Source organism: Aythya ferina (assembly GCF_964211825.1).
Source record: "Aythya ferina genome assembly, chromosome: 29".
NCBI lineage: Eukaryota > Metazoa > Chordata > Aves > Anseriformes > Anatidae > Aythya > Aythya ferina.
In genome coordinates, this window is record NC_140326.1 from 135,753 (window position 1) to 151,014 (window position 15,262).

Below are 15,262 nucleotides of genomic sequence, written 5' to 3' on the forward strand. Positions count from 1 at the left end.
CCTTGTGCCTCAGCCTCACGCCCGCAACGGGGGGAACATCATCAGCCTAGCCGTTGCTTTGGCTTCTTTCCTATTTATGGCGAGGCCCTTCTAGTGCTATCCTTTGCCCAGCGACGATACGACTGCACGCATTGCCAGCAGTCATACAGAAAATAAAAGAAAGAAAACAGAAAGCTCTCACTGCGATGGACTGTGCCTAGCTCCAGCATCCTGGCAGCTCACAGCTGCCAGCAGGGCTCAGTGCCCCCACCCTTTGATGGGGCTTCAAACCCTCTCTAAGTAGGACTGCAGAAACAATAAACTTACAGCGATCAGCTTCTCTACCACGTATGTGGACTTGTTGAGACTGTGTAAAAACCCTTCAGAAAACGTCATTTTCACTCTTTGCCCTCGGATAGCAAGAGTGCCAAAATCCTTTAAGGTGAAGTCCGTGTCCTCCCTATTTGTGAGGATGCGGTAGAAGTATTGCAAGGTCTCCTCCAAACAGCTCTGCACTATTTCCTTGCTGTACGGGACGTTCAGGCGCATATTCTCATAGCTCAGCACCACTATCTTCATATCATCTGGAAAAAATGAGGAACAATGCAACTTGCACTGCAGTTGAACAGATTCAAACAAAGTGCCAGGAGCTTCCAGCTAAAACATGCTGCTGTAACTGCTGTAGTCTAAGCCTTGTACGACTCCTTAAAGCAGCTGATGTATGCTCCCCCTCAAGAGAAATTGAAATCACTCCATCAATGTACCAAGTGCACAGCTGTGACTCCTCAGCCCAGAGATAGGACCCAACGACCTCAGCCATCTGCGGAACACAGGAGGAGGAGGCAAAAGGAATGCGGCTGGTTCCCATGCAAAGAGCCCAGGCTCAGTGCACGCCTGGTCTGGGGAGACCTGCCTTGCACTGAGACAGGCAAGCACAAGAACTCTTCCAGACAGTTCTGGACAGTCCCTGTGGCCTTCAAAACTGAGGAACAAATGTCTCTGCTTTTGGTACCAATGCCCTTTACCCCAGGGCTGCCCGACAGAAGTCCCTATCCAGGAGAAGCTGGGAGTCATTGGAAAGAGAAGACCCACCCCAAATGAAGCACCAAGCTCTTAGTGCTGCGCAGGTCTCATCCATGGCACACAGTAGCCAAAGCAATGGCAGCAGTTGACAGAAATTACAGCAAATCTGGCCATTGATGGGTTTCTACGCCAGCCATCTCTTCTCTCTCTCAGGGCCTTCTGACGGCATCTGAGTTGCCTATCAGCACTTCTAAACAGCAATCGACATAACCCCTTAATATATGTACACACGGGAAAACAAGACTTTAATTGGTATTCTTACCAGGAACACGTACACAACGGTGTTTCAGGTTACGAATCTGTCCAAGAGTCTTGGACAGTGAAAACACAGGTCTCCGAAATGTGAACACCTGGCCATTTTCAAAAGATAGCCATTTTTTAATATGGAACGTCCCCAGTCCTGTTACAGTGACGGCCCGAGGCTGGTAAAGAAAAGAAGGGGAAGCATGTTTAAGTTGGAAAACAGAGTGAGGACTTGTGACATCTTGCAACGGGGTGCCCTGTGCCCTGCCCACTCCCAACGCGGCAGGGGGTAAGCTGGGGGAGCTGGGAAAGCTCATGAGAAGACCCACATACTTGGGGCATTTTCTCTCCTTCCTTTGCCCCTCAAGAAAATGCGCGGTGAAGTAAAGCAGGTGGAGGAGGTCTAGCCCATCCTTCAGCTAGGTCCCTTCCAGCAATTGGGGTTAACCCTGGAAGCATCCCCAGCTGTCTGTTTGCTCTCTCCACTCTGAGAGCGAAGAACAGAGAAGCCCCAGCAAGTTCTGAACACATTTTCCTACCGATTTGTATCTTTGATATAAATATTAATACTTGATTTTCTGTTGGGTTGGTTTCAATTATTACAATTATTTCAATTTACAGAGAAGCTGGTCTTTGGCACACTTGGGGCACATCTGTACGTGTCAGTGTGGCTCTGGGAAGAGCAATGGCATTTGCTGGCACAGGGCTGCCAGGACTTCCTGAAGCCGTGGGGTGAGGGGAGGGGTAGGGTGCAGTCCCACCTTCGTCATCATGAGCAATTGCCGAACCTGCTTGGACACACCACCCCAAATTGTGATGACATCTGGAAAGCAAGGGAAGGACATGTCAAGCTCAAAGTCAGCGAGTCCATGGCCCATCAGCACATTTCTTTACAAGGCGTTTGCAGATGCAGGTGTGATCTAACACAGCTCCCAGGATGAATCCATCTGTGACTCTGGATGAATTTTTGACTGATACCAGTCTAACAGCTCTGCCATGTCCCAGGAAAGGTCTGCAGCTGCAGGAGCTCTTAAAAGGGTTTTGGACAAGGGAATGTAGCCTGTAGGCATCTGAAATGGGAGGGCCTCTCTTAGCCCTAAGCCTTTTCTGAGAGCCATGAGGTACAGGAGGCTGCAGCAGGAAGAAGCCACAGGCAGGGAGGGGCTCAGCCCCTTCATGAGAGGCCTTGCTGAAATGCTGGCAAGTCAGCAGATCTCCTCCTGACACGTGTATTTCTGGCAGTTTCTTGGGAGCCCATCAGGAACTGCAGGAACCTCAGCCTTCTTCCAACCGTGCACGCATCTTTCCCTTCAGAGACAGACCTCCATGTGTGACCTACCAGCAAGCGGAACCCGGCCACAGGACTGCCACCACGGGCAGGGCAGGACGCCACACACACAGCACCCTTGGGGCCTCCCCCACAGACAAGAACCTCGCTTTCCACAGTTTGTAGAGTTCGTATCAGTCTATAGCTACACTCATAAGAGGTCCCAAATGCCTTACCATTGACAGAAAGCTTCTTGAGTGTGGGAAACGTGACCTTGGTGCAGCCCTCAACCTCACTGCAGCGCTCAATGTTAGTGATTAGCGCTTCCAAGTTTGTCATGATCCTGCTTTGGGTCAGCACGTGAGGCTAGAGAGTGAAAGATCTGTGATGTTTCCTCCCTTTTTGATGTCCTCTGTGCTTCACCAAATAGCTCCTGCACCGTCCTACGCCTCCCTTTGTCCTCTAAGACTCTGAGCTACAGGAGAGACTTCTCGTGTCCTCCAGAGAAAACTGGATGCAAGAGCCTCCTTCAACGCCCGAGCTCACTGAGGCAATGACAGAAATGGCCTGGCACGCTGTGGTGTAAGGGGAGCTGCCATTGTGATGCAGACGTGTCCCTCTGTGACCCGTGCTCAAGTCAGAGGGGTGCAGGGCCACTCCTTAACACAGCCCCTGCGGCCCAGCCACCTCATTGGACCCTGCAGCAAGAAGGGGGTTGCATGTTAGGGAACTGCTCCCCCATACACATGCCTTCTCCTCACTCCCCAACGAGGCTGTGAGACAGGAAGAGCCTCTGAGATGTCACCAAAAGGAGGACAGAACCTCTGTTAGTAAGGAAAGCGGCTGGGTTCACAGTACTAATGGCATAATAATAATAATAATAATAATAATAATAATAATAATAATAACAACATTAGTAAACTAATACTCCATTCTACACATTCCTTTTCTTCTTTGGTAGCTGTAAACAGGTCATCTAGGTATTGCAACGGTGTCCCCTTTTCCTGAAGGGGTTTTCCAAGCTTTGAGATCACAGGCTAGTTGTTGCCCGAATACGGTGGGTTCATAATTTGCTTCATAATTACATCCTTTCAGGGAGTCCTATCTAGAGCTTTCTCTGGACTCACCAGGAATTGATTTCAGAGTTTAATAGACAGAATCACAGGATCACAGAACTGTCTAGGTTGGAAGAGACCTCAAGATCATCGAGTCCAACCTCTGACCTAACACTAACAAGTCCTCCACTAAACCATATCACTAAGTTCAACATCTAAACGTCTTTTAAAGACTGCCAGGGATGGTGACTCCACCACTTCCCTGGGCATCCAACCCCAGTGCCTAACAAACCTTTTGGCAACTTTAGCCCATTCCCCCTCGTCCTGTCACCAGGCACGCAGGAGAATAGACCAACCTCCACCTCGCTACAGCCTCCTTTAAGGTACCTACAGAGAGCAATAAGGTCGCCCCTGAGCCTCCTCTTCTCCGGGATGAACAAACCCAGCTCCCTCAGCCACTCCTCGTAAGACTTGTTCTCCAGACCCCTCACCAGCTTCGTCACCCCTCTCTGGACTCGCTCGAGCACCTTGATGTCCTTCTTGTAGTGAGGGGCCCAAAACTGAACACAATACTCGAGGTGCGGCCTCAGCAGAGCCGAGTACAGGGGGACAATCACTTCTCTAGACCTGCTGGCCACACTGCTTCTTATACAAGCCAGGATGCTGTTGGCCTTCTTGGCCACCTGAGCACACTGCTGGCTCATATTCAGCCAACTATCAATCAATACTCCCAGGTCCTTCTCCGCCAGGCAGCTTTCCAACTACTCATCTCCCAGCCTGTAGCGCTGCTTGGGGTTGTTGTGCCCCAGGTGCAGGACCCGGCACTTGGCCCAATGAAGCGTACGCCAGTCCAAGCCATGAGCGGCCAGTTTCTTGAGGAGAATGCTGTGGGGAACAGTGTCAAAGGCCTTACCGAAGTCAAGGTAGACCACATCCACAGCCTTTCCCTCATCCACCCAGCGTGTCACTTTGTCATAGAAGATCACGTTCGTCAAGCAGGACCTGCCTTTCATAAACCCATGCTGACTGGGCCTGATCACCTGGTTGCCCTGTAAGTGCTGCGTGATGACACTCAAGATAATCTGCTCCATGAGCTTCCCTGGCACTGAGGTCAAACTGACAGGCCTATAGTTCCCCGGGTCTACCCTCTGGCCCTTCTTGTAGATGCGCATCACGTTTGCTAGCCGCCAGTCCACTGGGACCTCCCCCGATAGCCAGGACTGTTGATAAATGATGGAAAGCGGCTTGGCCAGCTCCTCTGCCAGTTCTCTCAGCATCCTCGGGTGGATCCCATCTGGCCCCATCAACTTGTGTACATCCAAGTGCCGTAGCAGGTCACCAACCATTTCCTCATGGATAGTGAGGGCCACATTCTGCCCCCCATCCCCTCCCACCAGCTCGGGGTACCGGGTATCCAGAGAACAACTGGATTTGCCACTAAAGACTGAGGCTAAGAAGGCATTAAGCGCCTCAGCCTTTTCCTCATCTTCTGTAACTAAGTTTCCCCTCGCATCCAGTAAAGGATGGAGATTCTCCTTAGTCCTCCATTTTGCGCTGATGTATTTGTAAAAACATTTTCTGTTGTCTTTAACGGCAGTAGCCAGATTGAGCTCCAGATGAGCTTTGGCCTTTCTAGTTTTGTCCCTGCACAGCCTCGCAACATCCTTATAGTCCTCCTGAGTGGCCCGCCCTCTTTTCCAAAGATTATAAACCCTCTTTTTTCTCCGAAGCTCAAGCCACAATTCTCTGTTCAGCCAGGCCGGTCTTCTTCCATGCCAGCTCGTCTTTGGGCACATGGGGACAGACCGCTCCTGTGCCATTAAGATTTCCTTCTTGAAGAGTGCCCAGCCTTCCTGGACTCCTCTGCCCTTCAGAACCGCCTCCCAAGGGACTCTGCCAACCAGTGTCCTGAACAGCTCAAAGTCAGCCCTCTGGAAGTCCAATACAGCGGTTTTACTGGTCCCCTTCCTGGCTTCACCAAGAATAGAGAACTCTACCATTTCACGGTCGCTCTGCCCAAGACAGCTTCCAACCACCACATCTCCCACCAGCCCTTCTCTGTTTGTGAAGAGAAGGTCCAGCGGGGCACCTCCCCTGGTAGGATCACTAACCAGCTGCGTCGGGAAGCTATCTTCCACGCTCTCCAGAAACCTCCTAGACTGCTTTCTCTGGGCTGTGTTGTGCTTCCAGGATATGTCTGGGAAGTTGAAGTGCCCCACGAGAACAAGTGCTGACGATTTTGCAACTTCTGGCAGCTGCCTGTAGAACTCCTCTTCCGTCTCCTCATCCTGGTTCGGCGGTCTATAACAGACCCCCACCAGGATGCTTGCCTTGTTGGCCTTCCCGCCGATCCTAACCCACAGGGACTCAACCTTATCATTCCCAGCCTCAAGTTCCACAACATCAAAACACTCTCTAATATAATACAGAGAGCCACACCACCACCCCTTCTGTGCTGCCTGTCCCTTCTGAAGAGCCTATAGCCAGACATTGCAGCACTCCAGTCATGAGAGTGGTCCCACCACGTTTCTGTGATGGCAACCAAGTCGTAGCCTGCCTGCTGCACGATGGCTTCCAGCTCCTCCTGTTTGTTACCCACGCTGCGTGCATCAGTGTAGATGCACTTCAGTTGGGCCATTACCTTCTCCCCCGGCCTTGCCATTGTTCCCCCTGGCACAGCTCCAACAAGCCTTGTTTCAGCCCTGTCCCCCTTCTTACCTAGTTTAAAGCCCTCCCAATGATCCCCGCCAGCTCCTGGGCTAGAATCCGTTTTCCCCTTAGAGATAGGGACCCGTCTGCGGCCATCAGGCTGGGTGCCAAGTAAAGCACCCCATTGTCAAAAAAAAACCAACAAAATGTCTGTGTTGGCACCAGACACTGAGCCACGTGTTTATCAGGTGGGCCTTCCGTGTCCTCTCTGTACCCATCCCTGCCACTGTAGGGATAGATGAAAACACCACCTGTACTCCCGCTCCATCCACTAACCCAGTCCCCTAAAGTCCCGTTTGATAGCCTTCAGGCTTCTCTCTTCAATGTCATCACTGCCAGCCTGGACTATCAAAAGAGGATAATAGTCAGAGGGGCGAACCAGGTTGGGAAGCTTTCTGGTAATGTCCCTGACCATGGCCCCAGGGAGGCAGCAGACTTCCCTACAGGTAGGGTCAGGCCTACAAATAGGGCCCTCTGTTCCTCTGAGAAGGGAGTCACCTACAACAATCACCCTTCTTTCTTTCTTGGTGGAGGCAGTCCTGAGGCTTGGAGTAGACTTCCTCGCCCTAGGCATCCTCCTGGGTAGACTTTCTACCTCATCCTCACCTACCAGTCTCTCAAGCTCCAGGGCCTCAAATCTGTTGTGTAAGGGCACCTGAGAAGATGGGGCCGGTAGGGGGGGGCATCGCCTGCGAAGCCAAGCAGGGACCTGTCTCCATTCCTCCTCAACTCCTCCTCAATTTTTGGATTAGCACAGAGAAAGAGGCTCCAGTAACCAACAAAAAATCCAAGCCTCTCTTTTTGTTCTCTAGCTTTATTAAAGCCGCTAGGGTAAATACCCCTGGATCCTGTCATTCCTGCTCTGACTGTTGCAAGTCTATCCTGCAACCTAAGGCAATCCCTTTTCTCTTTTTTTCATGTTCTTTTCTTCCATGTCCTTCCTTCTTCTTTCTTTCTCTCCTACTGCAGCCACTGTTTGCCATGGCTAACACCTCAGACAACTTCTGTCCTGGCCTGTAGCCAGCGTTTTAGATACCATGGTAGGCAGGCCTGGTTGGGTGAACATAGCTAAACAAGGCGTTCAGGAAGCTTTTGGACAACACTGTCAGATATATGGTTTAATTTTTAGGTAGTCCTGTGGGAAGGCAGCTGTTAGACTTGATGATCAAACCCCTTGCAACTCAGGAGAACTGATGATATTCTCCATGAAGTTGGCCCAGATCCCATGAGCTGACCTGATGAGTCACAAAGCTGTGCACACATCTCATGCCGCTAGGAGAAGAACTTCAGGTGAAATGAGTTTTCTCAAATGGAGTGTCTCTAGAGGCCAAGTATCCTGGCTCTGATGAACTACCTGTAGCCAGGGTTTTAGATGCCACGGTAGGCAGGCCTGGTTGGGTGAACATAGCTAAACAAGGCGTGTGCCCTGTCAGGCTCCTTATCTGGAAAGTACAGGCGCATCTTGTCCAGGAGATGGCCTGGCCAGAAGTTATTGTCGCTTGACTTTTGATTCTTATTCTTCTCAAGACGCCTAAAGAAAAATAAAGAAAAAAAAAAAAAAAAACAGTCAGAGAGAGTAGCACGTTTTATGGAAATAAAATTCTAGGCAACTTCACTGATATTACTAGTAATGGCAAATGCGAGCCTGACAAGAACCAGCTGCTAGGACTTCTGGAAACCCCTGCCTGTCCTTCTTCTACATGACTGACATTGGAAATGCCAGCTTGTGAAGCTGTCTTGAGAACTGATGTGTTGCCTATCACTGTAGTACATAAACTCTCTGAGATGAACTAGGAAGACTGTGCTCTATTTTGCAAAGTGTTTCTTCTCCTCAAAAGCTTCTCCAGTCTTCCAAAGCTGGATTCTTTAGGACTGCCTTTCTTCCATGAGCTCAGCTGTGAGGCTGAGTCTTTCTATTCAATCGGATTTGGGAATCACTTTGACTAAAGAAGGTGCTGCAAGTGCTATGACCAAGCTGGTAGTGGACATCCCAGTTTCATGGGTCAGGAAAGACCTTTGGACACTCATGAACTCCTTGGACAGTACGAGTCCGAAGACAGCAGGGACAAGGACAGCAAAAGAACTTGGACTCGTTTTGGAAGAAAAGCTTTTGTGGGTCACCTGAGATGCAAGAAAAATTAGGGCAAACTGCCTCTGTTCTCAGGGCTGACATTGTGTCTATGTCTAGAAAACTTGCATCTCCGGATCCTACAGATAAATGTTGAGATGCAAAGAACGTTGCTCAGTAAAACAGATCTGCCACCTGCATCTGACTTTTCTCCTGCAACGGTTAGTAACGCTCTGAAGGGTCAGTGTTCTAGAGCAACAGAGGAACTGAGGTGCAATGGGAGGGAACGAAGCACCGCCCTACTAGGAGCAGCTGGCTGCTGGCTGCACGCTGCTGTAGCAGGCTGCTTCTGCCCCCGACTGGAGAGCTTCTCCAGTCATCCAAAGCTGGAGTCTTTGGGATTGCCTTTCTTACGCAAGAAAAAACATTCTCTGAGAGGATTTCCAAGAAGCGTTGGGTTGGCCTGACGAGGACCGTCTTAGGTGAGAAGTTCTGTCATCTCTGCAGTTTGGAGTACAGAGAAGCTGTTCGCCAGCACCACTGCAACCCCGCAAGTCAGCAAAAACACAGCAGTGGCCGTGTAGCTGAGAAGAGATCTCTCTTCCTCTGCTATCGCTTGCTGCTACCTTGCAGCACCCTAACGTTCCACTTTGATACCTCAGTACCGCCTCTGATGCAGTGGGAGCTGATGCACAGCAGGGCAGCAGGAAGGGACTGATCATAAGCCCTCTTTGAACCAACCTGTTTTCTGCCTCCTTGGCCTGTTTTCCTGATGCACTTTTTGACCTGGACATGCTCAGAGGAGATGTGGCGTCAGCATGTCCTGTGCTGTAGTATCCTCCAGGCTGCCTGATCTTCCTCACGTCTTCTCCTTCTTTGATGATCTTGTCTCCTGGGTGCAGCAGGCCTGTTGACAAAGCGCACAGAGAAAAGCAATGGTGTATGGACAGCCAATGCTGAATAGCCAAGAAAACTCTGTTCTCCTGTTGCCCCAAGCCTGTCCCCCTGCCGATCCAGGTCACCTCTGGGTTTGGTCAGTGATACTGACCGGGAGGGGACAGAAAAGATGGCCCCGCTCTGGAAAGGAGGAAGACGTGATGGCCCAGCAAGTGCTGAGAGGACATGATGGCCCTGGCCAACTTCACATGGGGCCTCTTCCCACATGCCCTGCCCTGGGCTCAGGAGCCCCATTTCAGCTCAGCCCTTCGCTCACGTTGCAGGTGTAGCAGTGTCCAGCTGACACAGCTCTGACACAGCTGTGCCTGGCCATGGACCTGCTGAACCTGACCATGGTCTGACCATGACCTTTGCCTGACCTTGCACCTGCCCCATCACCATGAACTTGCCTCATTAACTGCACTCGTGTCTGACCCTGGCTACCAGTCCAGGGGGACGTGGCCCTGGCTGCTCCGTAGCACTCTTTGCTATCTCAGCCCTGCTCTGGCCCTGCTGATGGTATTGCTGATCCTAATCAGCAGCATCTGCCGTGGCCCTCCAAGGGCTGCAAACATTCTCCATCAGCAGTGCCCCACCCTGAACATGCATCGTGCTTCTGGGTCTTGGGAAGAGGCAGGAGCATGTCAGGCTTAGTACGTTCACATTAGTACATTCCTTGCTCTTTGCTTTACCTCTTTGCAGCGCTTTGTCGGTGAGACAGATGTTACGCTCCTTGCACTGCTTGGAGCAATTCAGATAGTTCACAACGGCATTTCTGCGATAGTGGTCAACCAGTGCTCCCATGTCACCCTCTATAGTTGATGGCAGGCAGTGTTCATCGACGGGTGCATCCCCAGATCTCACCAGCCGACACTTTTCTTTCCATTCTATCGGGCTGTCTTTGATCTGCAAGTAAAGCAATGGTCCCAGTTAGCTTTCAGTGAGGCCCTGGAGTTGCTGCATTCCCTTTGGAGAAACTACAGGCACGGATCCATCTCAGAAGTGCGTGTAGATGGGACTCAGCACCCTGTAATGGGACCAAGCGCTTATCTGGGAGTGCCATTCCCTTCCAGTGCCAGGCCCACAGGCAGACGCTCCCTAGAGCACCAAGCACAAGAGCAGCATACTGGACATAGGTGCCCCAGCTGAAAAAAGTCTCCCAGCCACCATCTCTTTTCTGATTGTGTCAGGTTCACTAGAGCTCAGATGACTCCATCCCCACACCTGAACATTGCTTCAACTTCCATTTCTTGCCACTTCAGTTACCCAGAAAAGAGTGTTTACATCACCAGAGTGTTCAGAAGACAAACCAGTTGTTTGAGACAGCTTGTAGCATCTCAGCTGTGAGGCACGATGTGGTCAAGGGACTACTGAGAAGGTAATATCCAGAACAATCTCCAACCTTCTCCTTTGCTGCCCACCCCACATTCGCGAGCACGTAGAGGTGCGCCTTTTTTCCCGCCACACTACCTTCTCCAGCCGTCTGCTCTCTCTTGAGCGCTTTCCAATCTCTTCCATTTCATCCCAGTGTAAATGTCGCCGGCCTGGCTCAGTGTTGACTGGGGGCACTTCCAAGAGTATTAGCTTTTCTTTGGGCTTCGTGGGAGAGCAAGGCTTCATCCCCACAGCTTTGTCCCCAGCAGAAGGTGGAGAAGTGGCAGCTTTGCAAGCGTTTCTCCGGACCCGAGGCTGTGCATCTACAGCAGTTTAAAAAGCAAACAAATGAAAAGCTCAGAGAAACCCTGTTAGACAGTAGCAGAAATAAAAAAAATAAATAAAAAAAATAATTAAAAAAAAAAAAAAAAAAAACAAGGCTGATCAATGTTTATAAGGCAAAAAGCTTTGGCATTTTGTGCAGTCTGGAGCACCCAACAGATGACGATCTTTGAATGGAAGCATCCTTTCGCTTTCAATCCAGACACACATATTACAGACGACTCCCATCTCCGCTTTGCCCCATTCTGTTTCATGCTCGCAATACACGTTTAGTCTACAAAACAATTAGTACAACAACGCAGCAGCAAAATGCCTCTTCTCTCCAAGATGTGAGAAGAATGTTGCCATTACCCTCAGATAAAAATGACACAGGTACCATGGCAAGCCTTCAGGTTTGGGCTAGGTTTTAAAGAGTAGGACCTTTGAATCTGCATTGTCCAGCTGCCCTCAACAGCTGGAGAAAGGGTCTGCTTCTGATCAGCCGGATGATCAACGCTAACCAATAAAATCCAGTACAGGAGGTTAAACCTCAGGGTTCAGATTCTGAGTCAAACCTAAAAGATCGGATAAGCTGTCTTCCACAGATGGGCTGAGTATTGCACTTCCCCTGGATTCTTTAGCTTCTCCCCAGAGGTCTCTTTTCAGCAACCGCGTTGCAGGACAATAGTCGCAAGGAGCCATATTCTGGATCTACTTTGGCATTCCCTAATGCCACCTGTGTACTTTTAGGGCATCTGCAAGGATATAGATTCCCAGCCCAGGGTTCTCCTCTCACCTTCGCTGGTCTCTTTGGGCTGTCCTTTCCTCATTTCCTGCCACTGCTTTTGACATTCAATCAGATCTTCACTGCTTATATAATTCCTCCGCTTTGAAGAAGTCAAGAAGATGACCACATCCTCCAGTTCCTTGTCACTGATGGGAACTTTTGTCTGGCAGCCAAAACAGGAAGCAACAGTGTGATCAATAAAAAAACAAGGCTTGGCCCAGAGTAGGGGGGAGATGAGCTTTGCTGTTGTTTTAAATGCTTTTTCAGAAAAGGCACAGAGGCAACCTGTTGAGCTTTAAGCTTTACATGAGTTTACCAAGCACTGAAAAATTTACTGGTCTTTTGCTGTCCTCTGCTGAGCTCTCAGCTTTCAATGTGCCAAACTTCTCAGCCATCTGGGCGTCAAGAAGCTAATTTGGCTTGGAACAGAGTATCAGAAAACACCTGAACTGCTAAACCCTAACAGACCTGGACATGCTCTTGACAGTTCTGTACCGTTGCAGCCTGTGGAAAGTGAGGCTCAGCATGAGCTCTGCTGTGCCAACAGGTACTAAAAGGCAGTGCAGCGGGCAGACACATGAAACTGGCCAAGGAAAGACCAAGTATCAACACGAAGAAACTTGATGCCAGTTCAGGCCATGTTACTGAGCGCTGACTGTCTTTAGAGACTATGAGGCAATGAGTTTCACTCCCTCCTGGGACTCAGTCTGGGTGACAGCTCGCATCTCTGCAGCCTTCCCTTCCCTCTTCCCTTCAACATTTCACAGGCTGTGGGAGCCATCCTCTGAGAGTAACACAAGGGAAGTTGGAGTTTTTCCACTTCTCCGGGTTGGCATGCAGCAAAACAAGGCAAAGTTGCAGCAGTTCCTTACTTTTCTCTTCCCTACATACCTCCTTGATGACTTTAATGAAGTCTGCTCTCATGATCTTTCTCTGTTCCATTCCAGCCTTTCTGAAGATGTCTACCATTGTCAACTTCTGTTGGTGTAGGAGGTTATGCAGTGCAATAAGAGCTTCAGGGTATGGTGCACAAATAAGGGGAAGGCTACCCTTCTTCCGGGTCTGGCTCCTTGGTGGTGGTGAACACTGAAAAGGAATTAGAAAATACCCTCAAATCACCGTTATCCAGAATCACTGTGCCAGCAGATGCAAAGTGGCTGGGATAAAGCAGCGTCGCGCTGCCGACTTACAAGCAGATGCTGAGGCCGTGGCACGGCCACAAGAGATGAAGTACAGTAATCCCAAGAGTGGCACAACACAAGGTATACTTACGTCTGGCCTGTCGGTCTCGACTGACTTGCTTCTAGCCCTCTGGTCTACTTTAGCTGCCGTTATTCGTTTCCTGACTCTTTCTTCCAGTTTGGTAAAGGTAGGTTTATGACTCAGCCATTTTTCAACATCTCCAAAGCTTTGCAGCTGAGACCGGAGTTGCTTCCTCTCCTGAATCCAAGCCTCCAGCTTTTGTAGATCATCTTTTGTATTACAGGTGATCTCTGGGGAGCTGAGGCTATCTTCTTCTTCCTGTCGCTGCTGAAAAACAGACAAATGACAGAAGCTGGTGTCCTGAGCTGGTTTCAAACAGGGAGAGTCTGGTCTTGCCACACAGGGAGCAAAAACGAATGCAACATGTGGAGCGTGGAGCAAACCTACTTGCTTTCCGTTTAAAGACAAGCATTGGATACAGTTTTCTCCCATGGTGTAGTTTGAAACCCTGCTCCAAAACCACTTCTGGCTTGACATTAGTCAAACCATCAGTCATATGCTCGCTGCTTATGTTAGTACTTTAACTGCAGATGAGCTTCTTACAAAATCTAGTGTTGAGATCACATCGCTATAATGGCTTTGGAGGGGACTTCCTGCGCTGAGGCTTTTCTGAGCTATAGATGGCAAGGGTGTCTGGGCCTGCCACCAATCCCAGGTGTACAACAGCACTGAGAAATAGCCATCAGGCAGTCACAGAACAGCGTGTCCTGCCTCTTATCAAGGTGTTGGCTCCCTGCCCTGAAAGAGCAGCTGGAACAAAACATCAGCTGTTACGCTCATGAAAAATGGTCTTAGTGCTCTTCATGTTAACTGAAGAGACCAGAAGTAACAGCTGCTCCTGGAGCTCTCCTGCAGCATGCTGCATCGGGAGCTGCCTCAAGCCACTGGACTTAAGTTCCAGGGCAGGGAAAAGGTGTCCTCCTGTCAAGGGACAAAGAGTATGCTTCTGCCCTCACTCTGCTAGACTGCTCTTGGTGTCCCTTGGCTTCTACCAGGAATTCCTTCCTCATGGCAATGTGCCAGTGGGAATAAAAGCAACAGCCACGTGCCCTGCTCTCTAGAGGTGGCAATACTGCCGGGACTTGGAGACCTTCACAACTCAGCTTCCCCCCAGCCAGCAAAATGCTACCCTGCGGGATGCTTTACAGGGCTTCCCGTACCTGGCCCATCCACATCTCATCCCTTTGTCCCTCATCTTGCTGTTCCAGCAGTTTTGGAAATGTGACTCTTTTTGCTTCTCTGGTCTCTTCTTTCTCCTTGCTGGCCGCAGATGCCTCCAGTTTCCCTCCAACCTGCACCCCCAGTACAGAGCGTGCTTCCTAGAGGAACCCAGAAATGCAATAACAGCAGTTATTCATCTGTTTTTGTGTGTTTTGTTGTTGTTGTTGTTTTCTTTTCCCTTGTCTTTTCCTTTTTCTTTTTTCTTTTTTTTTTAATAGTGTTCTTCTCTCCCTCATCTTCTCTATTTTTCCCTGAAGGTTTGTCAGCAATTTTTTGCTCCCAAGTTCTTACAGATGCAACCAGAAAGCCATTCTGTTATGACCAATGAACTAACTCACGAACGAGCTATTTTTCAAAACGGGCTACTTTACTACCCCCCAGTAAAGGGATGTTTTCACAGTAAACAACTAAGTATTTAGCACGTACATCCTTTTCCTAAGATGCCCCCACATGATCATCTACAATCAAAAGAGACACAAAAATTACCTCGGACCATATTACATACCTGTCCTGTGTGTCTATGATCTTCAGAAGTAAGCAATGGCAATTTAAGCCTCTTGTGGGGAGTTTCTTTGTGCTGCCTTCCTTCTGTGTCTGGACATACAGGGAACAGTCTGAAAATACACACCAGCAGGAGTCAGGAGGTGAATCTGAGTGCAGGAAGGGTTTCTTTTCTCCACCCTCTCTCCAAACGGAGAGACCAGGGTCGTGGAAATCTAAAGAACCATGCACATGACTCGCAGCTGCTGGGATAATGATCAGCATTTAATCACCAAGAAGATCTCAACACTGGAAGGTGCACACGGGCGCACTTACACAAGAGGTTTGAGGCTTCTTTCCCGGGCTGGGTTCGCTCCGCCCGCCGCGCCCCCGGCCTCGGGGGAAGGAGGTGCTGTAGGGCAGGGAGCGCGGGAGCCGCCGCCGTTGCCATGGCAACGCCCGGAAGGGGCCTTCCA

The 15,262-nt window shown here is 49.9% G+C and overlaps 2 protein-coding genes across 4 annotated transcripts in view; both read right to left on the reverse strand.

The window, feature by feature from the left end:
• The window catches only part of LOC311424847 (EF-hand calcium-binding domain-containing protein 12-like), a gene marked incomplete at its 5' end in the record, with an annotated part of 18,589 nt that extends 10,883 nt beyond the window's left edge, over positions 1-7,706 (reverse strand). For 2 of the 3 annotated variants that reach the window (XM_084500281.1, XM_084500280.1), the window contains 4 exons: positions 307-563; positions 1,325-1,484; positions 2,067-2,128; positions 4,019-4,331. In XM_084500281.1, coding sequence (XP_084356407.1) covers positions 307-563; positions 1,325-1,484; positions 2,067-2,128; positions 4,019-4,331 — 792 coding nt within the window. Of the gene's footprint in view, positions 1-306; positions 564-1,324; positions 1,485-2,066; positions 2,129-4,018; positions 4,332-7,571 lie in introns of those variants that run through there. The other variant, XM_084500282.1, reaches the window with a different exon arrangement.
• LOC311424849 (EF-hand calcium-binding domain-containing protein 12-like) lies at positions 7,135-15,201 on the reverse strand. The gene is made up of 10 exons (XM_084500286.1): positions 15,123-15,201; positions 14,812-14,920; positions 14,246-14,404; positions 13,095-13,352; positions 12,714-12,908; positions 11,832-11,985; positions 10,811-11,037; positions 10,033-10,246; positions 9,146-9,311; positions 7,135-7,867 (listed from the first exon to the last, which is right to left on the reverse strand). Exons 3-10 carry the CDS (start codon positions 14,258-14,260, stop codon positions 7,705-7,707), a joined length of 1,392 nt encoding a protein of 463 aa, XP_084356412.1. The 5' UTR covers positions 14,261-14,404; positions 14,812-14,920; positions 15,123-15,201; the 3' UTR covers positions 7,135-7,704.
• Positions 15,202-15,262: the final 61 nt, after the last annotated feature.

Excerpts from the sequence above, each read along its gene's own strand:
- LOC311424849 (XM_084500286.1), bottom strand. Across the intron at positions 10,247-10,810 it reads AGAGCAGACGGCTGGAGAAG|ATCAAAGACAGCCCGATAGA; the intron begins GTAGTGTGGCGG and ends CTTTACTTGCAG. Across the intron at positions 9,312-10,032 it reads CGACAAAGCGCTGCAAAGAG|GCCTGCTGCACCCAGGAGAC; the intron begins GTAAAGCAAAGA and ends CTTTGTCAACAG.